The sequence below is a fragment of the Poecile atricapillus genome, chromosome 4 (genome assembly GCF_030490865.1).
Source record: "Poecile atricapillus isolate bPoeAtr1 chromosome 4, bPoeAtr1.hap1, whole genome shotgun sequence".
In the NCBI taxonomy this organism is placed as follows: Eukaryota; Metazoa; Chordata; class Aves; order Passeriformes; family Paridae; genus Poecile; species Poecile atricapillus.
The window spans coordinates 59225766-59253188 of record NC_081252.1 but is presented as its reverse complement, the minus strand read 5'-3'; the positions used below and the strand labels follow the sequence as shown (position 1 = coordinate 59253188).

General features: G+C 34.7%; 1 protein-coding gene across 2 annotated transcripts in view; it reads right to left on the bottom strand.

Moving 5' to 3' along the window:
• Positions 1-27423, bottom strand: part of ADGRA3 (adhesion G protein-coupled receptor A3) — a 53966-nt gene that overhangs the window by 8197 nt on the left and 18346 nt on the right. Inside the window, exons 3-14 of one of the 2 annotated variants that reach the window (XM_058838536.1) lie at positions 23848-23919; positions 22426-22497; positions 21484-21555; positions 19884-20044; positions 18784-18997; positions 17718-17882; positions 10738-10939; positions 7442-7591; positions 4869-5030; positions 4388-4591; positions 3109-3322; positions 2753-2961 (exon numbers count right to left, since the gene is read on the bottom strand). In XM_058838536.1, coding sequence (XP_058694519.1) covers positions 2753-2961; positions 3109-3322; positions 4388-4591; positions 4869-5030; positions 7442-7591; positions 10738-10939; positions 17718-17882; positions 18784-18997; positions 19884-20044; positions 21484-21555; positions 22426-22497; positions 23848-23919 — 1897 coding nt within the window. The remainder of the gene's footprint in view (positions 1-2752; positions 2962-3108; positions 3323-4387; positions 4592-4868; positions 5031-7441; positions 7592-10737; positions 10940-17717; positions 17883-18783; positions 18998-19883; positions 20045-21483; positions 21556-22425; positions 22498-23847; positions 23920-27423) is intronic. The other variant, XM_058838537.1, reaches the window with a different exon arrangement.

Genomic DNA, 27423 nt, shown 5'->3' with positions numbered 1-27423 from the left:
TGAAATGAGGCTTACAATTAAATTAGAGTCAACAGTCTCTTCACCATACCTTGAATTGTTCTTTCATCAGCATATAAATTTGTTATTCCTAACTAACTCAACAACCTCATTTCAAACTAATTTAATCAGGTTGTCAGTTTGATTCTTATCTATTTGGTTTTCTTTGGCACCTGTAAAAGGATCATAAGAATTTATGCTTCAGGCAGCCAGAGTCATCTGATTTCAACACTACCCATGGCCTGGTTGTTATGCAGCTGGGGATCCCTGAGAACTCACTGCTGTTATAAGCATAAGCAAATGTTTTGTCACACCTGGCCCATGAATACCAGCAACAGAAACAATAGGACAATTCTGGTTGCCGCTTCCAGACTGGTGTCAGGTAACAAGATCTCATTTATCTATCCATGTGAATTTCAAAGAAGGAGAGCTACACAAACACAGGATTTACAATAGTCTTCTAAAACGTCTAAAACTCAGTATATATGCCTTGCCTAGATAGCCAGGGCCTTGACCCAATAACCAATGGAATAAATCAGTGGGATTCTTTATCCATTGCACTGACATTTTTCATCAGACCTAGTAAAAAGAGTAAGGGGAACTAATAATGTTATTTCTGAGCTAAACTGGTCCTAAATAATTAGGAAGTAAAAAAAAAGAATGACAGTACAGTAACAGTAAAGATGGCATTAAGAATACTGGGGAGTTTATAGTTAATTAGCAGAACTCTTGTTTCTTCTCAACCACTATTGCTGGGCTCTTTTCCCTCTGTTCAGCCTGTAATAATGAGTTTTCAGCTCAGCCTTCTTCTTATCTCTTCTATTATTAAACGTTGGTGAAGATAATCTCCAAATAAATACAAAGTTTTACAACTGCATCTGCCTAAATCACTAGATCAGAAAACCAGGCACTCAGTGATGTGTTTCCTTATCAGAGGACTTTGCATTATGTCGTGAAATGTATGAAGAGGGTTAGTACACTACAATTTCCTCTCTTCTACACGTATAGGTACTAAAGTAGATTAAAATAGAGTAAAATAGAGTTAAATAGCTCTGGTTAAATCATTCACCATCCAGGCAGGATGATGATCCACCATGTTCAGGTCCCTCCTGCCACTGCAGTTTCATGTATCGGATGTTAATGACTGCTGGATTTAAGAGCAAGCTTCTAAAACCAAGCCAAAAAGAACTTCCTCTGAGCCTGAAACCAGAACCCAGACTTTCACAACATGATGGGAGTCCAGAAATGAAATAGGCTATTCAGTTTTTTTCTGGTTAATATATGGATAGGCATTATGACAACCTATTTTAGCAGCACTTGGACATCCAGAGTTTCTGCAATGTATTATCTGTGTGCAAAGAATATCTGTCAGATGATGTTACTCTGTGCCCCTCCATCTAGCCCCTCCTCTCCAGTCCCTACAGGCCTAACATTTTTGAAAGTGACTGAATATTTAAGGGATACCAGTTTTGAGCAAGTATACAACAAGAGCTACTGATAGAAAAGGAAGAAAACTGCCTCTTTTTCCAACTTGATTTCTGATTGTCAACAGTTCTCTCTATAATTCAGAAGAGGCTATTCATACAATCTTACCATGCATTAATTCAGAAATAGTCTTTATAGAAGCAGATTGAACATGCTTTTCATTTTTCTTCCTCCAGGTGACAGAAATGTGACCAATTTAAAGCGTAATCTCTCTTTACATGCATATTATACATACAGATGAAGTTTAATTCTGTTTTTAAAAATGCTGTTAAATTTTAGGAAAGTATTATATATTTTAAAAATATCAAAGGAATACTACTTGCAAAAGTTGACTTGATTGCAAAAGTTTAAAGTAATTTAAAACAGTACCCTGAAAGGTAAAGTGAAAAGTTGCTTTCTTTGAGCTTTCTTAAAAAGCCTGACGTGTAAATCAATTTTATGTTAAGTTTAGCTTAGTAATTACTATTTAATTCTCTCAGAGGAAGATTTTTGAAAATCTGAGTTGCTAAAGAAAAATATCAACTTCCAATCCACTAATCATCATAAAGAAGTCCTCTTTCTTCCATGCAGGATTACTTAAAAATATATATTTAATTTCACACAGAACACATTAACTGCCACAAAACCCATACCAAATTTACATTGAACAGTAATTCCTAAACCTTGTAATATTTCACTCAGCTTACTGCCAGCCCACCCTATTTATGTATCACATTTTATAATTTAGCATCTGTAGGGATTACTGACAAGCAGGGTAGCAGCTACCATCTATAAAAAGGGAAGCTTCCCTGGCCAGAATCTGAAATTAAGTTCTGAGAACAGACAAAGAAATTTGTCTGAAAATAGTTTTCCCAATTGAGGAGCACTAAAATAAAGTGTCTCTTCTATCACCATATTTCAGAACTGGTTAACCATTTTATTGATATCAATATTCTTAGACTAGACTTTAGATACTATTTTTCAGCAGTATTTAAAAAATATTTTTCATAGTTACTAACTGTTTTGGTATTTTCATATTTTTTCCTAGTTTATCCAGTTGTATATTAATTATTACCTAACTGATTATACTTTCAAAGATTTCCACTTAAACCTCATCTTACCTCAACATTTACATCAACAAAAGCAAAAACTAAAGATATATTTATTAGTCTAGTTTTCTGTGAAATGGAGTGTGGGAGTGCTTGTTTTCTTTAACACAAGGAAAAAACCAGAATTGTATATTGAAACATTTTTAAGTTCCAGAAAGAAACTGAATTCATAAGTGTCATACCATTAAAACAGCATAGTTGCTGAGGGAATAGCACTGAATGGTTGTAATATTTTCATCAGACAGAAGGATGCGACATCCATCAGATTTCCATCCCCCTTGTCCGTTCAGGAGATCGAAGTCCCACTGAGCTGCAACAGCATCTGCTCCATGTGCAATCCGCCGCAGTGTCACATTGATAGGAACGTGGTGACTGGCTATGTTTAATCCATCTGTTACAAAGGAAATGCATTTGCACATAAATTTCCCATCATGTAACACATTAGATGCTAAAACCTTCTACTGGATACACACTGATCAAAACAAGGGAGTCAAAACTGTTTACTAAAGACCATAAAAAAGTAATAATAAAAACAAACCTATCTTGGTAAGAATAACAGGAGTTACAACTGTACGACGTTTCCCATCGTCAGCCAGATTTGTTGAATTTCCTGTTGCTGGGAAAAGCTTTCCATTGCGAAATGCAATAAGCTGAAGCTTGTAGACAGATTCATCTGCTGGTCTGATTTCTCTTTTTTGTTTCTGGGTAAAAAGGGAAGCTGGCAACTGGATAGAGGCCTCTACAATTGTGTTCTAGAAACAAACAGATTTTTAAAGTTGCAAAGAGAAAGTTATGCTCTTTACATAGATTAAATTAACAACTCCTCCATATGTACAGTCAGAGATTAATGCATTTAGCAGACTATGTATTGCAACCAGCCTATTTGGCAGTGTTTCCAAGTAATCCAGGACAAAATAGCTTAATCTTAAAACGTTTTCTAAACAAAAAAAAAAGTTCTGATTCTGCAGTTATCTTACTTGTTACAGAGAGTGAAGTTGAAGTTGGTATCAGTAAAGTATTACAAGAGTTTTTCCGGATTAGACTATTAGCAACTAGAAGCAGCAACCAACAGAAGCAGAGAAAAATGCTGCAATTATGCACTAGTACCATTCAAAACAAAATGTTGTGTGCAAACAGGGTGGTTTTACTTGTATATAAATAATACTTGAATGAGAAGCATGCATATAATTTCATGGAATTACAGAAGTATAAATTGTAATATACATCCTGTAGTAACATTCAAGCAAATTAAGTGCTAAAAACAAACTGGTAAATTGGGTAATAAAATTGAAAAAATACTTTTATGGAATATGAGGAAGTGTTTCCATTGTGTACACACCCACATATGGATGTAATATATATATGTGTGTGTGTGTGTATGCACAAGCACACACAAAATAAACCTCTCAGGTCCATCTTCATTTCATGCTTAATTACAGTATTACTCTGAGCAGAGTATTTCACATTTTTAAGGAGACTGCTAATGTCTGGTTTAATACATAATGAAGATGAAAATGCATAAAAATAAAGACTTTACAAACTAGGAAGTGTCTCAATTTCCATACTTATGAAAAGGTCTGAAAGGATCTTTGAACTTAAGAAGTTACAATGAAGAAAACCATACCTACTTATTAAAAGTTGTGTCCATTAAAAGAACTACTTTATAATCAAGCTTTATTACTTTAATTCTTCTCACAGTCATTTTGGATTACACAAAAATGCTAATTTAACCTTAGAAATTAATAACAATAAATTTGCTTGCCAAATTATTCATATATATTATTAGAAAGTTAGTAGGGAAATAAAGAGCATCCCACCTTTAAAGCCAGGCTTGACAGTGTATTTGAAACGTTGCACTTAAAGCTTAATTGTTTATCTAGATTTCCATCTGGGTCTCTTCTCCCATAATCACTGAGTCCTGTACGGTCTGATGTAGCCACTTTCTGAAACACTGTGCAAGTCATCCCAGTGAAACCAGCAGCCTTTATTACATAGGCCTCAAGAGCAATATTTGGAGAATACTGTGACAACAAAAATCAAACATGAAATCATTTTACACACCACAGACAGGATAATAGATAATCTTAAAGGGATTCTCTGCCTTCAGAGAACAACACATCCAGAAAACCATCTCTTGTTTATCTGGCAGGTATAAATCTTTACAGAGTATTGCTCTACTCCCTTCAGAAATAATAGGAATTTCAGATAATGCCAGCATCTATTAAGAAAAATAAAAAGCTATTCAAATTCAAGAGTGAGCAAAATTTCTTCTAAATAAATAAATATATTCATGCTTACAGTAGAATAAACTTGAGCTCCATTTGCAAGCCGATACATAGCAATTTTCTGTAAACACTGTACAATTCTGGTGCAAGCCTTGGCTTCCCTTTGTGCCATCCACAGAACACGTTCATCAGCCAACATAATATTACTTGCTATGTCCACCATGACGTCGCCAAGCTAACATGGGAGAGAAGTAAGACTCTTTTATAGGTATGAAAACATTCAGCAGGTAGGGTCATTATCAGAAAAAACAAAGTGAGTTGGCAGCGCAAAAAGCACAAGGAAAATGGTTACTCCTATTTTAATCACCTCTTCACGCTGAGATAGTGAAATACTTTGACTCGGACATTTACCCCCACTGAAGAAAACTGTGATGCCAATAGAATGCCTGTTTATTTTATTATGAAAAAAACCATGATAAGTATTTTATTAAAAGGAAAGTGTGCAATACTCCACTTTCTACTGTACTAACTACTTAAGAGGAGCATTTACAATCAACTTGAGAACTAAAACTATAAATCAATTATAATACAGTTTGCATATATGATAAAAGATAATAGGAAAAGAGTAAAACAGGCAAAAAAAAAACATACAACCCTTCTGTTTTGCTTCCTTTTAGCAAGTCAAACTTTTTTTTTTGCTTCCTTGTCTACTTCAAATTTGCACAACCTGTTTTAGGTCGTGGGTTTACAGGAGAGAGACTGCAAATATCCATAGGTATCAGCACTGCTTTCTAACCATCAATTACACTGTTTTAAGTTCACAGTCCTCATCCTGCCTTCAGTATGAAAAACAAATACAAACTATAAAGGGAACTTAATTATTTAGACCAGTCTACCAAAAATAATGAGCACCTACATTGACAACATTGGCCTACACTGAATTTTCACATTTAAGGAACAGTGACAAATACTGGACCAAAAGCAAAGGCAAGTATAATTTTTAGCTGAATTGACCAAAATGCAATTCACAGTACCTAAATTTAGGGATTGGAATTTTCTGCTTGAAGAGAGAAAGGGTAGGGTGAAGAAGGTATCTCCTTTATTAACTATACAGGGTTCACAATTTTTTTTCAGAATATTACTAATAAGGATAGAACATTTGCTCTTTTTTTTTAATCTTTAAATATAAAGGCAAGAATTTGAATATAAAAGTATTTATTATTTTGAGAACTGGCTCTCTTAGGAACAGAAGTTACAATCAGTAAAAATTCTTAACTAACACAAAGCCTTAAGTAGCATTTGCAGGCTGTAGTCTTTTCATTAAATCTTCAATAACCAAGTTAAATTAATTGAAAGTGCTTATCATGACTTATTACTACTTGAGAAATGGTAACAAATTTCACACATCAACAAATGGTGAATTTAGAATATACCAGCAGTGTTAATATCCTCAACTAGCAGAATTTAAGTTGCTTCGTACTTTTAAAATATATTACCCATTATTATTTCTCCTACTTATTGAGGTATGAACAAGTTTTTCCAGTTGTATTCCAATATATGACAATCTGCTAAGAACTTTCTGAACATTTGTCTTGTTGCTTCTGATATGAAAGAGCTATTAAATGAACCTGTTTATTATTTATTGTACTAATCTTTCAGAATAGCCACTTTTGCACAAATAGGGAATGAGTAAAAAGATTGTGTGAATGAATATTAGTAACAGCATCAAGAGTAAGTTTGCAGTGTAATAACATGATAAGAAATCAAGCCTTATTAATAGATACTAAAATTTTTACATGAAATTATACTCATGTTCCTTATATATACCAGCAAATCACAGGCTGGCTTCAAAACAAATCCATTGAGGAAAAAACTCATTGTCTAAGATGAAAACCTCTATGGAATTCTGCAAAAGATGTAGAACCAGCATTTATGGTTTTCTGAGGGTGGACAGGGAAAATTTGGCTTTTTGGTTTTTTGCACAAGTTTAAATTTGAGGCAGTGTGGTCTCCAACTTCCCAACATGCACTGTACAGTGAGATCAATATAACCTCTGTTCAGCAGTGAAACAGAGAGTTTCTACCCACTGGTGGGACTATTCAACTACTTGCATTTTTCTCCCCAGCAATGAGCATTCTCTAAGATTTTGTTTTAATGGCTTATGTTATATCCTGCAAGGCAGTGGAGTACTGAAAACCTTAGAGATATGGCTCAATATTGAATAAAGACAGTCTATCATGGTGGAAGGGGAGAAGATAAGTCTTGTTTTATTCATTATTGAGAGGATCTCTGAGGCTTTCATTATTTGTGGTTTTAGGTAAGAACATACCAATGAAAACCTGTGTGACCCACTCCATATTAAATAAAAACAGACTTACTGTACCTATCTCCCTGCTCCAGTGCTGACCAGAGGTGTTACTCACATTACAGGTCCAGTGAATGCTGGATCATCTCAGCGCGAATGCAAAGTCTGTGACCATGGGTCAGCAACTTCAGGGACCTACTAAACAAACAGAAACATGGAATAGAATCTGATAATCCACTAACTCAGTGCCTGCATCTAACGTTGGGAAGATTTCACTGCTCAGAATACTTAAGGACAAACACTTTGATTATCTTTAAAGTGATGGCAAATTATCCAGTTACCTCTTTATATTTCTCAGCAAATCTTCCAAATTTTTCTATCATTTCAGCCACAAAAATAACATCCATTTTATCAGAAAAATTTGCTGCTTCAACTGTGTAAGCCAAGAGCTGTCTTGCTGTCGCCACTGCATTAGTGAGGTTGAGAGGCATCTACATAGAGAACAAACATGAGCATTTGAAAAAGGACAAGACAGAGACAACACTTCACCAATTAATTGCATTGATCCAAAGACAAGAGCAATTCCCACAGGGATCATAGTGTTTTGAGTAGCTAAGGACCACCACCACCTTATCTGTAAGCAAAAACATTTCCTACAAGCCAGAGAGCTAACCATTTGTACTGGCAGCCAGCAGCTTGGTTTTGTGCTGTTATCCTAGAAGGGAGAGAGGTATTGCACCAAAAAAATAGGAGGAACCCCCCCAAAACAGTACTGTCAATTGCTTTTCATTTTCACCAAAGCCAAGGCATGGCAACACAAAGCTCTTTAAATATAGCATTCTACAGCAAGAGAAGCCAAAACCAATTCAAACACACCACTGCCACAGCATTCACTCTCAATTCTGTAATTACAGGAAGCATTTGGAATGGCATACACATACAAAAAACCAAGACAGCTCTCACTATGACAAAGGTCATGATTTCACTCCTGAAACAAACCCCATGCTGGAAAATTCTTCACAAATAATACACAACATCAATATGCCTGAGCCAGCAGGGACCAAAAACGGGAAATTTTACATAGTACAGTGGAAAGCTGTGCTAATGTTATCAGCTCGTGTTCAGATGCTGTTTATCCATGATAATCCAAACTACAGAGGTTCTCTCTCTCTCTGGTTTTTGGTGTGGATATATCTAGTCTACTGAATTTGAAAAGTGCTACATAAGCACAACCATATATTTGTCCTTGCCAGTCTTAGCACTTGTACATAAATTTCAATGCAACTAATGGAAGTTAATTTTTTGTCAATATGCTAAAAGTCATGCATTTAAAGTGCAAATAAAAATTCAAAGTCATAACACATACTGAACAAAGTCAACTTTCAAATTCAGACACTCTATGTAATTTCTTTGAACTTTTTCTTTAATCATTAATTTATTTTCACCTAAAACTACCTGTTCAGTACACAAACAGTGTATCCAAGAACAGTGGAATATGAATGCTCCTGTAGAATGTTAAAAAGGTTTCATTTTATTTTACATGTGAACCTTTATTTGATGTAAAATGTTTGGCAAAGTTCTGATGTTTGGAACAGCTCAACTACTACCTTTGTTCAAAGGCTATAAACATGCTTGTAATATGATTACATTTAACATTAGTCTCAGAGACAAGAAACTTCTGTGCAGAATACTGCTAAAAATTCCAGACCTACTACACATAAAAAGAAGGCAACTTTCATAAGTAAAACAACTCCCACACCAAAAATGTTCCCCTTCTCCCTTAAAAAAAAATTCAGCATAGAATACCTGTGTATATTTATTTTTGAGTAGATAATAGAAGTTATCTACCTCACACATGAAGATTATTCTTTTGCTTTTGTGAAGATACCAGTCTGATGCTTACGTTTTAAACTTCCTAACATAAAGCTGGCAACATATTTCCACAACCTGAAAAATGTTGGCTAACTGAAAGCAGTTATAAGAAGCTTAATTCATCTAGGCTCTTGAGCAGCTGGGCTACAGTGCATACACAGGAATGACATTTAGTTGTCACAGGCCTTGAAGAAAAATGTGAATTCCCAGGTGAGAAAAAAAGCAAACCAGGAGCATCAGAGCTCTGTTGAAACTAATACTTAACCTTTCTGCGTCCCAGAAAAGGAAGAAGTGATCCCCAGCATGATTTCTCTCCTGTTAACCAGTCATTAAGAAAGAACACTCTTCATTTGAACTCTGAGACCAGTTTCATGTGACCAAGACATGGAATGCACCCCTAGTGCTAGCAATATAAAGCAGTAAAGCAGAATAGTTATGTCACCCTCTAAGTTTATCTTGGGCCAGAACAGGCATTCCCTTCCTTTCCTTCTCACCCCTGCCATCTCTGGTGGCCAGAGCTCAGGGATCCTCAGGGACCAGAGCAGGAGAACCAAAGCCATGTCAGCATTAGGAAGTACCTGAATGCAGAGGGAGCAAGTCAGCCCAGCTTACATAATAGGCAGTACAAATCTTTTGCCTCAAACTGGAATTAGCCCAATCAACTGAACAACAAGATTTCACTGTGTGTATAAATCTAAGATGTCCCAAGGGGAAAATACCAGTTTGGATCCGATTGTCCCAGTTAGGGGCTGAGGTGCTTTCGGATAGGAAGTGTGAATTTTTCTCTAAAACTATGTGACATGAACTGGAACACTCTAAACCCACACAACATGTAGAAATCCTACACTGGGCTCAGACAAGCACCACACAGCCCCATGTTAAATGTAAGTGGTGCTACCAACATCATCAACTCCAGTGACGAAGCATTATTATTAAAAAAAAACCCAAAAAACCAACCACCAAACAAACTCCAAAACACCACACCGTAACAATCTCATATTTCCATGGCTTCATCTGTTGCATCCATACTACTGATCTGACTGCACAAGTTGGAAAACAAGCTTAAACCAGGAGTTCAAAGCTTTGTGGAGTAATTTCCAACATAGCACCTATACAGACAAGGTTTGGTACATCCCTGCACAACAGCATTTGTGGAAGTGTGCACTAACTAGTCATAAACTTCAAAAGAAACTTGGAGCGGAAAAATTTTGCTTCATACCTACAATTTAAATTCTAGAATACTCTCTTGGATCCTGGTAAGTGCTACTAGATAAAGAAGCCTATTTAATACTATTTTCACAAGTTAACTCTTATCAATCACACCAAATCTATCAAAAGTTTACAGCAACAAAGGCAGACCAGAGTTTGACTGTTCTCTACTACTATAACAAAAAGAGCTGGTCACCATTATAGATTAAACCTACCTTGATTCTTTATAGCATGTGGGCAAAACAGGGCATCCAATTGACAAAAATAATCATGACAAGCCATTCTCTTATGCTTTAGATAAGTACAAAGAATAAAATTTTCCTTGTACTTTCAACCTATGGGCACTCAAAACAGATACTAAACCAAGCTTTTAATCTAAACCTACAAGTTTCAGTATTGTACTCAGAGGCATGTGTCCATCACAACCTATCTAGACCGTCATTATTTTCCACTTAAAGAAGATGAAGAGTTTTCTGACTTTTTAGATTTTCATAATTTGAATAGATTAGATTTTCATCTAATTTGAATTCTGGTTTTACAGAAATGCACAAATTACCTGATTGAACATATAAAGAACTCGAGTCACATCATTTGCATACTGGCACCTGGAGTAGTCCTCGTCTGCCCAGTACCCTCCCCTGTCGCATCTGCGCCAGGCTCTTCTCTCATCTTGTGAGTTGCCAGGATATATCCCACTGCCAGCAGAATAACGTGTACACAGCAGGTATGCTGTGATGCCTGCCAATGTTCTGGGCCACCTGGGGAGTCAAAAGGAAAAGAAGCCCCTCACATTTAGACAAATTTACATGACAAGTAAATAAAAGGATTAAGCACTACAACATGAAATAAAGAGACACTCAAAAATAAGCATCTCTAAACTATTTAAAAGGCCACCTTGGCTCATCTTCAGTATTCTCAAGCTGTTCATATTTGTGTCTATTAACAAAATGAGTTCTAATGCTAGCATGCTTTTTTTGAATTCCTCCATGAGGTTTCAGGTGGAGGGAAGAAGGTGCTTATAAAACAACTAAAAATAGTTCACAATTTTTTGATAAAAAATCTTGGCTGCTTCATGAAAATTTCCCTGTTAACACTATAAAAACAACTTGATATTCGCTTTCTACTTATCCTCTACACATGCATAAATACAACTTTCAAACTGCATTCATACTCCTACCAAACTGCAGATATGAACAGAAGACTACATCTGCAGTATTCAAGGAACAGTAGTAGCAGTAGTACAACCACTCTGACTGGTTTTGCAAACAAAATACCAAATAGAAATTAATGGGAAAAAATTTGTTCATAATGTCAAGAAAGGAGGAAATAATTCCTTTCACTCAAGGTATGTGAAACTATGCTCCTAAGAAAACTCCTTACGTTCTCTCCACTTTGTCCTCTAATTTTACCGCATATTTTATCTGTACAAACAAACTTAGATAACAACAAAAAACCCACAGAAAATAAACTGCAATACATGTTTAAAGCACTGATCATTCATTAGAGCAGAACTGATGCAAAGGAAAAAATAAGAATAGAAGGCAACCATGCCTGAATTAAGATGCAATGCTGAGCAGACAGAAGAGACAAAGACAAGGAATGGCAGCCAGTCTGCCTGCTCCTGCTTCTGGCTCTCTACCCTGTTATATGCATAAGCTTATATACATAAGCACTGTTTTATCATTCAGACACTAATTCTTAAATTTTAGAAATAAAAAACATACATACCTAAATTGCAGAATGCTCAGTATCTCAAATTTTACAATCCAACATGTAAAGTTTAACTAAAACTGAGAGAAAATGAGCTTCACTGGATCTTCCCAGGCTTTCTGTAGCCTCATTAGGTCAAGCTCCTTTAGAAGTCTTAATAGCTAACAGTTTTTCTAAATTTTAAGTATTTCAAAGGGCCTTGTACAGAGCAGTTGAGTCCAAAAACTGGAACTGGCCAAACAAAACATTTTGGTGGATTATACTGTGATTTAAAGTTTGCTTTTATATCTGGACTGCATTTTGGTAAATGGCTGTTTATTCACTACTAAATTAAGAAATGTTAAGAATATATTGATATTTGGAAAAAAAAAATTCTCTGTTTGCAGGAGGATGAAATAAACACCTTGAAGGATGTTCCATTTCCAGGAAATTAAATTTTTAAGTAATATTGCCAACACAAAGAAACAGAAGAAGTTGGCACCATTTTCCCTCCTTACTCATCACTTAAGTAACTCCTCTTACTGAAGATGCTAGAATTTATCACAGTTCTTCCTGAGAGAAGATAATTAACCCTAGGGATGGACTAAGGCAAAAGTCTACAATTCTCAATTGTATTAAGTGATAAAAGATACCTTTTAGGGTATACTGAAAATCCTTATCTTAAATTCCCATTTACTCTTAATTAGTTCCAACAGAACAATTGTAACATGTTCAGTAATGGAAGAAAGACAGGCCATTTAGTTCAGGCCATTTTGACCATTACTTAAGTTTGGGGGGTAAGGACTAACAAAAAATAACTGCTGGTGGCATGCCAGTATTGAGACAACCATAGAAGAATTCTAAGTCAGTAAGAGAACTAATGGAAAAGACTAGATGATAAATACAACAAACTAAACTAGGAAAAAAGGACTTAAATTTAACTACCTTTTGTAACAGCTTTGACATTACAGATCTGTTCTCCAGATCTGTAATGACATAATTTCATTAAGAAATGGAGACTTACTATTATGACCATCACCAGAGTATTTGCTTACTAGAAGAGACATAAAATTATTTGGGTATCCAAATAAAATAATAATAAATATATATCCATATGAATAAATAAATAAATAAATATCCAAAGCTTCATCCAGCCCAGCAATTATTCATTCACATACACTCAGAGCCTCAGCAGCCACTTCAAGTAATTAAGAGAAGTGTCACCATCAACCAATACCAGAAGGGAAAACTTATACCAGATTTGGTGACAATGGAGGTAGTTAAAAGAAAGAAGAAAAAATTAAAAAATAATTAGCACAGATTTTAAATGCCTGAAATCATATTGAGGTATTTTAGAGTATATAAATTAATTAAAAGAACAGGCACAGATTCTGAAAAGGTAACAAGGATTTTAAAATCTTTTTAAATGTAGAGAAGGTGGCAAAAGAAAGGACAAAAATCATCCTCAGAAAGAATTACAACAGTATTGTGAATTGCCACAATTCCGGTAGTAACCTCAATGCAATGTTACATGCACCTCAGTAAACTAACAAAACATCAGACTGGATCACGTCTGGCCAACTCTGGTCATGAAGAAAGCAAGATATGCATCTGCAGGGAAGGGAGGGAGGGACAGCAGGATACAATACATGTACACTTATCCAGCTCTCTGAAATGTCAGTAAGGACAAATTGAAATAAACTCTGATTCAACACAGACTGGAAAAACAATTACAAAGATGAAATACTTCTGCGCTCCAAATTCTTATGTATTTATAATAAGCCTTCAGAGAACAAAGCCAAAAAGAAAACAGGCAGATGAGGACAACTAATACATCAGCTGGCACAGCTGTTAGAAGACATGCAGGCCCACAAATACCTTGCATAATACACTCAAACCTCCACGTCTAGAATGCAGAGTCAGGTTGCCAGAAACACTGCCACTGGAGTACCAAAACATAACTTCCAAAACCCTTTATCAATGCTGAAATTTTTATATTAAGTTTCCACATCAAAGATGCCACTTCAAAAGGGGCATTTGTCTCTGTCATTAGTTTTCTAAAAGTTGTATTTTTCCAAAGCATTTTCAGTAGAAGTGTGGTCAGCTCAGTTTTCACTGAATGTATCACCTTACAGATTGAGTGTCACATGGCCTAGGAATAATTTAAATTCTGTGGTCCTGACAGAGGTTTTATGACACAACCTCCAAGACAAATATTTTTACTGAAATATGGCACATGCTGTTCTTTTTCTCACTATTCACACCTAGTGCTAAAGAAGTAGAAATAGAGAAAACAGAGTTTTTTCCTGGTTTCTCAGCCTAGGACTCAAATGTAAAACAAGTTTTTCAGGACAGCTTTAATTACTATGCTTTTAAACAAGTATTACTTCTAAGCTATATGTATGTTTATCTTCTAGAACTTCTGTAACCATCCAACAGAAAAAAGTGAGAGTTGCAGTGTGTAACACTACTTCAAAGACTACTAGATTATCACAAGGTTATTTGCCTTTTCTCCCTCTTCTTATCTTCACTTTCCCTATTTTTATTACCCCTGTCTTTCATTATTGTCCTTTCATTCTCCCTGAGTTTACTTTGCATTCATCTCCCTACAGAGCATTTTATCACCTTTTGCCATGATCTTCTCAAAAGAATACAAGCAATGCCAGGTAGCCTTATAGTGTATGCTACCTTTAGAACAAATTTAAATTATGTACAGAAGCATTTTACTGTTAAAATTAATGTATTATTTGTATAATGATTTAAAAAGATTTCTACAAAACTGCACATAAAAGGTGGGCAATTTAAAACTCGAACAGCTTTGTGCCATAATCACATCACAAAAAAAACAAATGCACAGCACCACGAAGAGAAACACTTTCAAGCAATATCATCCCTTACCCACTTTCCTCTCCCACGCACAAAACCCCTTTTGTAGGTACAAGTTTCTTTGCAGCCCAGTGGTGAATGAGATAGGGGAACTGATTTTAGCTTTCACTACATTTCCCTTATTCCCTAGTTTTGCTAAATCAATGTTAACAATGTTAATGTTAACCTGCACCATTCTCAGTCATGAATCGTTTCCTCCCAATACCTGCATTACATGAGCTAACTAGGCATTCTCCAGTTTCCCTGAAGCCAGAGAGGACATCCTTCCAGCAGAGCTCAAAAGGTGATTAATGGCATGAAATTCTTACCATGCAAACACAGGTTATGTAAGTTTGACTGTATTCTTAATTTCTTGTGAGTCTAAGCTTGAATATCTTTCACAGTTTACCCAACTGTTAGCAGAAGTGCAAATTTGGGCTGTATTAACACTCTCATTTCATTACTCTGTATAATTAGGTGCTCAAAATTTATCACATATACATGAGTGTAGACAGCTGTGGGGGAAAAGATGGTTCATTTATGTTTAAGCACTTTAATTTCATTTCAGGGGAAAAGAAAAAGGCAAACCATGAGATAATAAAACAATCCTTTCTTTCAGACATATTAATTCTGTTTTGAAAGCACTCATTTCTTTAAACAAACAGTAACTTTCAGTTACAATGAGTTTTCATATCATAATTTTATTATCTTACAGATAGTCCAGTCTCTTTTTATTACATCTTAGTACCTCTCTAAATTTAGCATGATAATTACAGCTTTAAAATATATTACACCCAATGAGTAACACTTTTCAAAAGTAACACTTTTAAAAAAGGCAATTCTTATATTTAAAAAAGAATTCTATCAACTACCAGCATAAAATTGTGCTAAACACAACAGTTAAAGGATTTACTGAAGTGGGAGTATTTTAACATGCAAACTGTATTTCCAATTTAATCATTGATTGTAAAATTCTCAGGGATATTGTCTGAGTAATACTTAGAATATTTAAATTAAAGAAAATAAATTCCATGATGAAGTTTTTACCTAACCTTTACAAACTATGCTGAACTAATACTGAGCCAAAGACACTGAAGACAAACACCCTCCTTTGTTACTCTTTGCTATCCCATCTCTGCAGGGATAAAAATCTAATGCCAGTTTTGAAACACCATCGAAGCTAAAATGACTAACCAGTTCCAACTAAAAAAAACTATAAAATCAAATTCACCTAGGATCATTTACAGCCATCTGTTCAGAACCATTTTCTCACTAGTCAAAGCCTTATTTCCATATGCTCTCAAAGGTGAAAAATTATTCTTTATTATTACTCTACCCTAGCTACAAGTGGAAGTCTGTTATAGTAAACCCAGACACAGTGAACTTTTTGATAAGCTGAACATTTCCTGAACTCTTATTTCTTTCTACTGAATTCCAGAGGGGGTAAATCCTATTACACTGAACAGTCACTGAACAGCACAGGTTAATTTAATGGAAAACACTTTGAAATAAGCCTTTGCCATCTGTTTTCACCTCTAATGGCAAATCAAAGAAGAACAATTCACACTTGTATCATAAAAAAAATGCATAAGTGATTTAAATAGATGTGTTCTTTGATGAATACAACCTGCATCTGTTTGACTTTCTTCGCCTTTTATCTAAACCAGGAAGTTCTCATTTTCTAATGTAATGTTTATCCCTGCAGTTGAAACCACCACAGTGTAAAAAGAGGACATGCACAAAGTTACTTATATAAATAATTCCTTACAATGTGGAAGTGAAGTTCTTCAGTAATTCTAAAGTGCCTCTGTGCAGCTACTGATCGTAATTCCCTTACTAATAGATCCTCATACTCATCCTTCTCAAATTGTCCAGTGATGAACATAAAGGAGATCAGCTTGGAAATAATGCTCTCAGCCAAGACTTTAAGTGGAGTTTTTGCTACAACTGGAGGTCTTCTGCAATTGAAAGCTTGTTTTTCCCTTCCCCCAAACACTATGTCCCTGTAACATGGTTGAACTTACTTTTCATTTCTTAATATAAAAGACACATGGTCTTAGATTAGCTATATACAAAGAAGATAACTTTAAAAACTCTAATGCACACAGACAGGGAAAGGAAAAGTTTCTAACTGTAAACAAAAGACCAAGCAGAAGATCAATACAGCCAAGCAGCATAAGAAAAGTGAAATGAGTGGATAAAAGCAGTTTATACAACATTAAGAAACCCTATGCACCATAGTGAACATAATGCTATTGCAGACACTAATTCTCAGTAGGAACTACTGCAGGGAGGTAAAACACAGAGTAGTCATAAAGGGAATTACCTTACATATAGAGAATCTATACAGAAGCTATCTGTTACAGCTGGCACCTCCAGGAGTAACGTGTTGTTAGTGACCAGCAGCAGAAAGATCAGGAAAGGGAAAACAGGTGAAGAGGTAAGAACAAAAGATAAAATACACTGTAACACTCAACACAACGGAATATCAGAGCTACCACTACAGTCCCAACAATCATCAAAAGAAAACAGCACCATTCTTATTGTTTACTCTAATACTCATGGGGGGGAAAAGATCCAAATTATGTTGCATATTTCTTATATAGTGATTTTGTCATACAGGAGCAGAAGGCTTTCAAAAAGAGAACGATAAACTGGCAGAAATCCTGGTCAGTATGTTGTCTACCTTATATGTAATCTACAGAAGTTTAACTATTCCAATAATTTCACTCATATATTTCAAATATCATAGGTTAATTTCAATATCTTTCAAGGATGTATTACCAGGCTCAAAGTTTAACTTTTCACAGTATCATTTCATGCACTTCTGTCAACACATAGTAATTTAAAACAGTTAAAAATCTATTACACACCATTTACAAGCAAACATCCACATAGGTGCCTCTAAAGCATAAAATCTTAGTTAGAAGCAAAATTAAATGGACTTTTTTTTACTCTGAAAAAAAACCTGAGGTAACTAACCTGAAATCCCCCTTATTGTTCACAACCCTCTCTGGAGGGCAGTACTGTGCAGAACTTTCCAACACCACAATGTCTACTGTCCTTGTGTTATTCCCACGTCTGGTTTGTACATGACAACCCCAGTTTCCTGTGGAGCCAGCCTGAATGTTTGAGATTGTCAGTGCACTGGAAAAATAAAATACACAAATAAAACCAAACAGTCTTGCAATAACATTTATATAAGCTTTTATCAAAAGATGAAGTACAGAAAGACAATAGAAGAAATTACATACAGCCGTGAGTGATCTTATAAAACCAGACCTATTTACATCTCAACATACTGTAATTAACAGAGAAGTAGTTACTATACTTCAGGCTCTCAATTTTGCCAAGGTAGGAAACAAAAAGAATAGCCATAGGAAAAAATCCCTAGACTTCAGAAAGAAGAGATGAGAAGTCCAAATTCCCCAAGTGTTATCATTGCTATTCAAGACAAAATTTTTAGTTGTTTAGAAAGGCCAAACTAAAATAAATACCCAAATGTATAATTTGTTATAAACATTGAAGCTCTAATTTACTAATACAATTACAGGATATATAACCACTCTGTAGATGCTGAATAAGTTAACAATCTGCTGCAGACAGAATAAATTACACTTACAGAGCTCTGCTGGAGAACAATATTAACAACTGTGGTGTGCTCAAATGGAAGAGTAAAGAATCCATGAGAAATTCAGTGAAATGCTTTTTTTTCAACATTTTCATCACTTTAACATTCCATGAAAACAAATTTATCCTACCACAAACACATTTTAAATGAATGCATTGAGTGAAACTTGAAAAAATTAAAACTCAACTGCAACTTCCTCTAGCTAATCCTATTTTAAGTGCGTAGGTTTGACCTACCAAATCTCTAGACCTCCTTCCTCCAAGTTAATCATTAATTGATGTGTGAAGATTATTTCCCTACTAGGTATATTTCTGTGTATATGTTTACTCTGTAAGGATAAGAGAGGCTATGGAAATAGACACTAAATCAGAGCAGAAAGTAAGAAGCAGGAAATACATTTTTGCACTCTGGATTCACCTTGCAATCAGTGAGCAGTTATGAATCATGTTTTTTTCAACAAAAATACCCTGGGACTCATCAGTTTCCACTATCTTCCCATCCTGATACCACAAGACTTGCATGTCTTGATCAATATATGAAGCCATACATTGGAAGGGTAGACTGTCTCCTTCAAAGACCACCTGACGATGAGATGGAGTCATATAGAAAGATGGTAATTCAAGCGGTGGTTCTAGAATTCAAGACATAAAACCACAATTATTAGCAAGAATCTCTTATATACCTAATATTCAAAAGAGGAGAATAATATGCTAAATAAATATCTATTATTTATACATCAATATAAAGCTGCACCTGGCAAGATGCATATAAAAACTACATTTATTGCATCGGATATTGAAAAATACAAATTATCATCATGTTCTTTTTCAAAATATGTATTCCTTTAATGCAATATATTTAAATACTCTTTTTCTAGCCCACATCTAAAAAAAGTGGAAAATAAAAATTTGAAGAAAAAATGTAATTATGCATTTTACTTCTTCCCAATTTTTCTCTCAAAATCACAGTAACATATGAGTTTTTATTTTTACAGTTGGAATAACTCTAATATAAAAAAAGAAGTTATGCAAGTTAGTCATGGTTTTGTCACAAAAAGAGGGCTAAACAAGAATAGAATCACCATGCAGGAAAGTAACTCACAAAATGAAGATCTTTTAACTTCAGAAATTTGAGGGTAGAATAATTCACAAATCTGAAGTCAGATAGCTAAACCTAGGAATGACATTATCAGTTTCTGATTCTTCCTGTAGCATTTACATAAAGATCTCTTAAAAATAAACATAAGCAGGAAAAAGGAGTTTATCAAGAGAGTTACTTATTCGTTGTTTCTACAAACTAATATCCACCATCATCAATTTATTTATTAGTTATTTCCAAAAGGAAGAAATCATAAATCACAACTATAGATCAGTCTTTGAAAAGGAGTCACTATTACCACACCACCTAAGTGCTGAATTTTAGGGAAATGAAATAAAGCAAAAAAAAATATGCTCACTAATATTAACAGAACATAAGAATGTATTAGAAAACAAGTATCAGTTGTCTGGAGTGCTTACCACAGGTGAGAAGCTCCTGTTTAACACCAGTCACTGTCTGTGACTGAAGTGACTTGGGATAGGCACATTTAGTCTCACGTACAGTTATATTTCTTTCCTTTAACCACTGATGCATCCACAGTATGTTGCAATCACAAAGAAGATAATCAGTCTGAAATTCTCTGCAACAAAACACAGGCATTTACATTGACAAACTACAAAATTACAAGGTCTGAAAGCTTGACAATAACAATTGTGCAATGCCTCTCACTGTCACAGACACAAAGGCAACAAGTGAAGTCTAGATTACAGTGGAGTTGCTTACTTCTACCTACTGGAAGTTACTCTAATCCTCTGTAAATTGTACTCTGAGAACAAAAGGACATACTGCCTGAGAAAAGCAATCCTCTCCATAAATATGAGGAATATCTAATACCAGTACATGAAAAAAATTCTAGTAACTTATTTCATGGAGAGGATTCATGCTACTTCAGGTGAGCAATAACAAAGAATTGTTTGAATATGCACCATCATAACCTAAGAAGACACTTCATTGCTCCACTGTAGCAATCAATGCTTTAGTAGTAAAATCAACAGAAATAATAGTTCAACTATTTCTCTTTTCAGAAGCACTATTCACACAACTTTATTCTGTTTTACATGAGAATCATAAGGCTTTTAATTGACTCACAGTCTTCTCTATATCATTCAGTATTTTCTAGTAAAAAGGCATACCAAATCCCCCATAGATGTTTATTGAAGTCAGTTAAATTAAGGGATTAATCAATTATCTGTTCAGAAATTAATATTTTATCTGTTTAGAAACAGGTAAAAATGTAGCAAAACATTTATGTCTACACTGGTTTTTACCTCTAGTGAAAATGTTTTTTCTTTTTTTTTTTTTTTTTACAGATGTCTAGAGGATAACACAACATCAAAGGGAAAACACTACAAACACTAAGCCAACATTCCTATGAAACCCCATTTGGTGTTTGTTCCCATGAATTCCTCCAAATCACCACTATTTTAATGGCAACTGTTATATCCAGATTCTCTCATCACATCTGTGGTGTTGTTGGACAGCCACCTTTATGCAGACAATTAAAATATCAGGAATAACACCTTATGAACAATTAAAGGGATAGAGGAGGGAAAGAAACATCCTCCTTTATAAATAAATACAAACAAGAAATTAACTCAGTGTCAAATCCAGAAACCACAGCTTTCGATAAAGTCCCAGTACTGTGAGCCAACTGTCATGACTACCAGGGAAAAGCATAAGCTAATCATCAGAACTTATTTTAATTTACTTTCTTTCTTACATAAGATTACAGCTCATGAAACCAAGAGAGAGCAAAATAACATGAGATTGAGATTTATCCACTGTTATGTGTAACAAAATTATATCATTCACAAAGGACTAAGATCTTGCTTAAAAGTATTTGCTCCCTTTGCTATAAAGGTATAAAATGCTATTTATTTACTATAAATTATAAATAAATTATTTATTATAAATTTTATTCTATAAATATAGAATAAAACTTTTGGAAGCCCAGATGAGAAAACAGCTTTGGTATTTTTTTTTCAGAATAATGTAGGACTACATGCAGCAAGTACTCACAGAGACTTTAGTGAGCCAAGATGATCAAATGTTCCCTGTGTAAGTGTAGAAAACAGATTTCCAGAAAGATTCCTGAGAAATAAAAGTATCATGATTTGATTTCGTCCTCAGATAAGTGACATGTGAAATAGAAAAAAACCTCTCTTCAATATAACTCTATGTTTAAAAATTACAAGGTACTATTATGACACTGTCATAGTTCACACGACTGTAAGAATAATAATCAGGTCTCAAAAGCCTAGCAAAAATCTCCAAATGAATTGTTCTCTAATACTCCTGGTTTAGGTGAAGAATTTTAAGATTGGAAAAAAAAGGTAAATGGAAAAAAAAAGGCAACAACTGACAGATGTTGAGCATTGATTTCAAGAAGTGTAAAATTAATTTTGTTGTTCACAGTGATGTCTTCCCATTAACATGCTCTAAGAAGCATGTTCAATCTATCAGAATGTTTTTTTTAAATATTATCCATACCACTTTCTATATATCAGTGAAAGCAATGTGTGTAAACTAAAAACCAGGGCAAAGAAATATTTCATAATCTTACATGTTATCCTCTTAAATGAAGGACTTCAAAACATGCAAGACAGCCAACAAAACAGACTGACAACAATGCCACTGTAGAAGGCATGAATACTGAAAGAGTCTGTAGGGCTGAATAATTTTTTAAAAGAAAATATTTTGTACCGTCTCCTAGTCTCCCTCCCAGCTATGCATTTTAAGAAACTGGAAAACTGTTGCAAGGCCAACAGATCACTGAATAGTGTGGTTTGGGTTGGCCCCAACAATTGTTTTTAACCTTGCTACTGAGTAACAAACCACAACCCTAGGCACCAGCTGTCTTTCAAGAGCACACTTAGATAAACTACTCCTCTTGCAACGAAGAATGTTAACTTACACAAGGCTAAAACTTAAGAATATTCATACAGAAAAAATTATACTTACAATCTAATAAGGTTAACAAGTCCTCTAAATATATCTGCATTCAGGCAGCCTATTCGGTTATTAGTTAAGTCTCTATAAATAGAAAAAAAGGAGGAATTGGAACAAACTGGTTCATTTCCAAACGACATACAGTCTGCTAACAGAAGCATTTGAACAAAAAATCATGAGTAACAGATTGCACCACATTTATATTTGGTCTTTTTCAAGAAAGCCCACAAGGTACTGCTATATTGGTGTATACACATGCACACAGTCTCCGTATTCCATCCCTCGAGTAATTATGGTTTATCCATATGCAATTCTAGACTTACCAATAAATTCCCATAAACAGGCTTGGCTAACATAGTAACTAGCTAGTAAATAACTAGTAAATTTTCATATTTGTGCAGTATTTATATACATATATATATGTGTATATAAATATATATACACACACATAGAGTACATCACTTAATTTTTTAACATGTCACAGACCTATACTAGTGCATTTATAATATGTAAGTAAGACTACTTCTATAATTATACTTCAATAAATACTTAAAAATACTTAAAAATATTTTTCAGTATAGGTCTTGAATCAAATTGCCAAAAATTCTTAAAGTAATAAAAATTAAGCTTGCAAGTAATAATGATCCAGAATTGGTCCTTCAGTTTCATTTTTAAGGTTTTCAGAAGTTCAGTTACCAACATACTTTCCTTTTAAGTCAGCCAGAACATCTGATCAGTTACAAATGAACATTTATAATCTAAAGATTTAAGAAACAAACAGGGTGGGGGAGGTAGTAGCAAAATCATTAAGACTTAAAAGCTGTAACAATAACACAAAAATTTGAAGAGTGTTTTAAAAAAAGATAAAGAAAAAGAAAAGCAAAAATGCTGAAGAGTTTTTTTTCCCCAAGTTTCATCTGTACAGAGCTTTTACAGCCAAGGCATAAATCCCCCAAAAACATGTTAATGGGAATGCTGGCAAAACCTTCAATAAAGCAGCATTAACAGTGCTGTAGTTTCAGTGTAGTATTAATAGCAAGGGACTCTATGTTCCACTGTGACCTTTGGAAAATAAAAATCATGAGTTTAACATTCAACAAAACATGACTTGATGGAATCAAAGTTGTGAAGAAATGTCCGCCCAGCAATGTTTCAAGCCACTCAAATACAAATAGAAAGGAATAACACAAGCGACTGTCAGAACAAGGGAGGCTTCCAAGCCACAAGCAGCGGATGTTCTTCAGTCATAAGACTGAAAGCAGACTGCTTTATACATGTCTCTGTGTGTGTGTATATATTTAGACAGCATATATATATATATATTCAACTTTTATTATATAATAACTTTGCTGTCTGGACTTCCAGAAGAGAAGTTCTCTCTGAGAAGATTTTTGTTTGTTTTGTTTAAGCTGACTAGCTAGATATACTACTTACAGTCTTTTCAAAGATGAAAGCCCCAGAAAAGCTCCTGGATCTATGGTACTAATAAGATTGTTTTTAAGATCCCTGTGGAGAAAAATTAAGACACAGCATTTACCATAAATTACACTTTAAAACAGAGATATTCATAAAGATACATGTCACTTGTCTCAATTGGCTTGAGAACCTCAAATAAAACCCCACCCAAACCCAACCCCCCACCAAAACAACCCAAAATCAATAAATCACCCCCTCAAAAAACCCAAAACAAAATACCAAACAAAAAATTCAACACCACATTTATACTTCCTCTAACATAGCATCTTTCAAAATTGAAAAAAATCTGTATTTTAACTACAAGGAGGAACAGAAACAGCTTGTGTATTCCATTACACATTCTATCACTTCATATCACATGAAATGGTATAAAGTCAACAATGCTTTGCCACAGTGTGAATAGGTTACAGCTATACAGGGTGAGACAGCTGCTTATTACCCAGTATGATACTGTCTAGCACATGTTGTCTTCTGTAGCCTATCCAATTTTCAGTACTTCAGTAGTGCTCAATGTCTACCAAAAAAAGCAAAATACGATCTTAAAAATACACCGAAGACCCAACACTTAAAATTTCCACTTATGTTGCTGGCACAAAAGCAAAGCCGTAGCTGAAAATCCCAAATACAGCTGGTGAAAAAATTTCAGAGCAAACTTTTAAATCTTAAGTTCGCAGAGACTGTAAGGAGAAATATAAAGTAAGCATTAAATTAAACTGCTTTATTAATTGTACAAATGATATAGGAGTTTTAACTCTGAACTTGAGATATTCTGCAGATACAGCTTAATTTCAAAGGTCACAGAAAGCAGCCGACAGAACCTATACCGTTTTGAACAAACTTTAGCACTGCACAAATGCTGAAATTACTTCCACCTCCTTTGTCACCCTAGATTTTTACTTTACTACTATCTGAAACTTCACAGGCAATTATTACTACATGTAAAGTTTCTCACTCCTTGGTAATATCCAAACATTCTACATTTGAATAGAAAAATAGTACTTTCATTCAAAAGCAGTGTCTGAATTTGCAAGAGTAGAAAAAAGGTCTCCCACATCTACCACAACATGAATAATTCTGCTTGAAAGAGAACTGTACAGGAGGATTACATCTACCATCACAGAGATATACATGAGTAAAAATATAATTCATCCCAAGATTTCACAACAGTATATCCTGCAGACAGATTAACAAATCATGGTACAACAGTCATCGTCATGGCACACGAATCACACTTGAATGCTCTACCTAAACATTTTAAATACTTGAAATAGGTTAAATTCACCCTGCAGTAAATTAATTTTCACATACAAACTTCTCTTATCTCAACTTTATTTTCTTCCCTTGCTATGAAGACAGGAACTGCCAAGTACTTCCAGTGCAGTAGTATCAGGAGCCTGAAGAACTGGCTCTTCCAGCAGGCATATAAACACCCTGGTATACCAGACCATGACAAATCTGAGGCTAATTAAAGGTATTCATCACTCATTTACCATCAATCTTTCAAAGAGGGAAGAATAATTATACTTACTGTTCGTATTTCAAATTTTGATTTTAAATCATGTAACTCCCACTTAAAATCTCACTGTTGAAACCACTGAGGTACAAAAACCTTGACAACATGCCTTGGAAATCCACTAGTCTAGACTAGCAGGGATCTTCAATTTCACTCTATAAATTGAAAGAGTATTCCCTGATACAGCTGTTTCATAAATCCACTGCAAATGGATTCATATCAATGAATGTCCAAAGTGTTAAGACTTTTCTCAACCTGCAGCCTCAACAGCTGAGGAGTCTCGGTTTGGTTGGGGTTTTTCAGCCTTCCCAGTGGCAGTTCTTGGGTAGGCACTAGCTGTATATTAATCTACCAAAAAGTATTTGCAGAGGAAAACTGCGAAAAAAAGAGATACCAAAAGATCTCAAAATAAACAGTGCTGACACGTTTAGCAGTTCTTCAGAAATGGTGAAAGATGTTAATACAACATAGGCTGGTACAACTATCAAGATTGCAGCATGTAGGACAGTCTTTAAAGGAAGAAATTGCAGTGGTAGTTATATTAACAGGCTTGTATTTCTTACATAAAAAGGAGGTGGTGGAGACAATCTCACTAGAAACTTACATTTGGCTTTGAAGTTTTTGTTGTTTTTAACACCTATGAATACACAGGTGTTATACATTTATATACATTTATATAACTATATTCTAGTTTCAGCAACAGGAAATTAATCTTTACAGATGTTGATTCTTTTTTGGCAAAGCTCAACCATCAAGACATATCTATAAATACCTATTTGTCCAAATGGAAGAAAATCTCTCCAAAATAAATGCAAAAAAGTATTTGAGTTAGGGGAACATCTTTTATATTATAGTAACTTTATCTTCCACCTATCAAGAATCCTTCTAAAAAACAAAACAAGGAAACCAACCAAACAAAAAAACCTACTCCCCCCCCAAAAACCCAACCAACCAACCAACAAAAAAAACCCAGAAAAACAAACAAAAAACCCCACCCTCACAACAAAACCAATCACAAGCCAGGCAGTAGAACAATCTTACACTGAGAATCTATTAGAAGATTCTTAATTTTCTCCTAAATCTAAATAACACTGTAAATACAGGTACCACATATTCATCAGTCCACTACCAGATGTTAGAGTAATGGAAAAACTTGGGTTTCAATGGATGTGTTGAGGTCCACCAACATGTACTCCAAATTCTGGTTCAAATTACAACTAAATCAGATCAACTGCTCTACTGTTGCATCCAATCAAGGCCTGAAAACCTCACAGGATGCAGATTTCACCATCACACAACTCTGTTTAACCATTCTCATGATAGAATATACTGTTGTGTCAAATTGGAATAGCTCTTTATCAAAGCCAGAATTAAGTGGACAAATAGCAACTCACCAACAAAATTTTTTTGTGCCATCTTGCTAAGATGTGAAAAGTGTCTTAATGAAAGATTACTTATATTTACGTATAGTTTGCTATGTAAAAATAGAAAACAAACCCTTTAATTTTTATTACTTAGTAATGAAACACTTCAGTAGACTGTTATCTACGATTTAAAAGTGCATGTATATGTAAAAATTTACTGCTTTCTGTCCCAGCACAATGATGACTGTCTTAATTATTAATAAAGCATCCTGCAGGTACAAACAAACTATGCCTATATATACACACTGACATGTATACATTATTAAATTTTCATAACTACCACTGGATAAATTATCTTTTCTTCCTTAACACTACTTGAAAATAAATGTCAGGTGGGAAACATATTAGCTACCATGGACTCTTCCTATATGAAATACTTTTTCAAGAGGGAAATGAAGGAAGAGCACAAGGTAAGAAATTAAAGAAATAAGTTATACATTACACACATTACAAATTCGGCCTATCCTTTCATTGGCTCTATGGGGTGTAGATTTTATGTGGGAAAATCAAACAAATACTTTTTACATTTCCCAGCATCACCCAATGGTCAAGTTGGAAGGGATTACAGTGGGTCATTTGGTCCAACCTCCCTGCCAC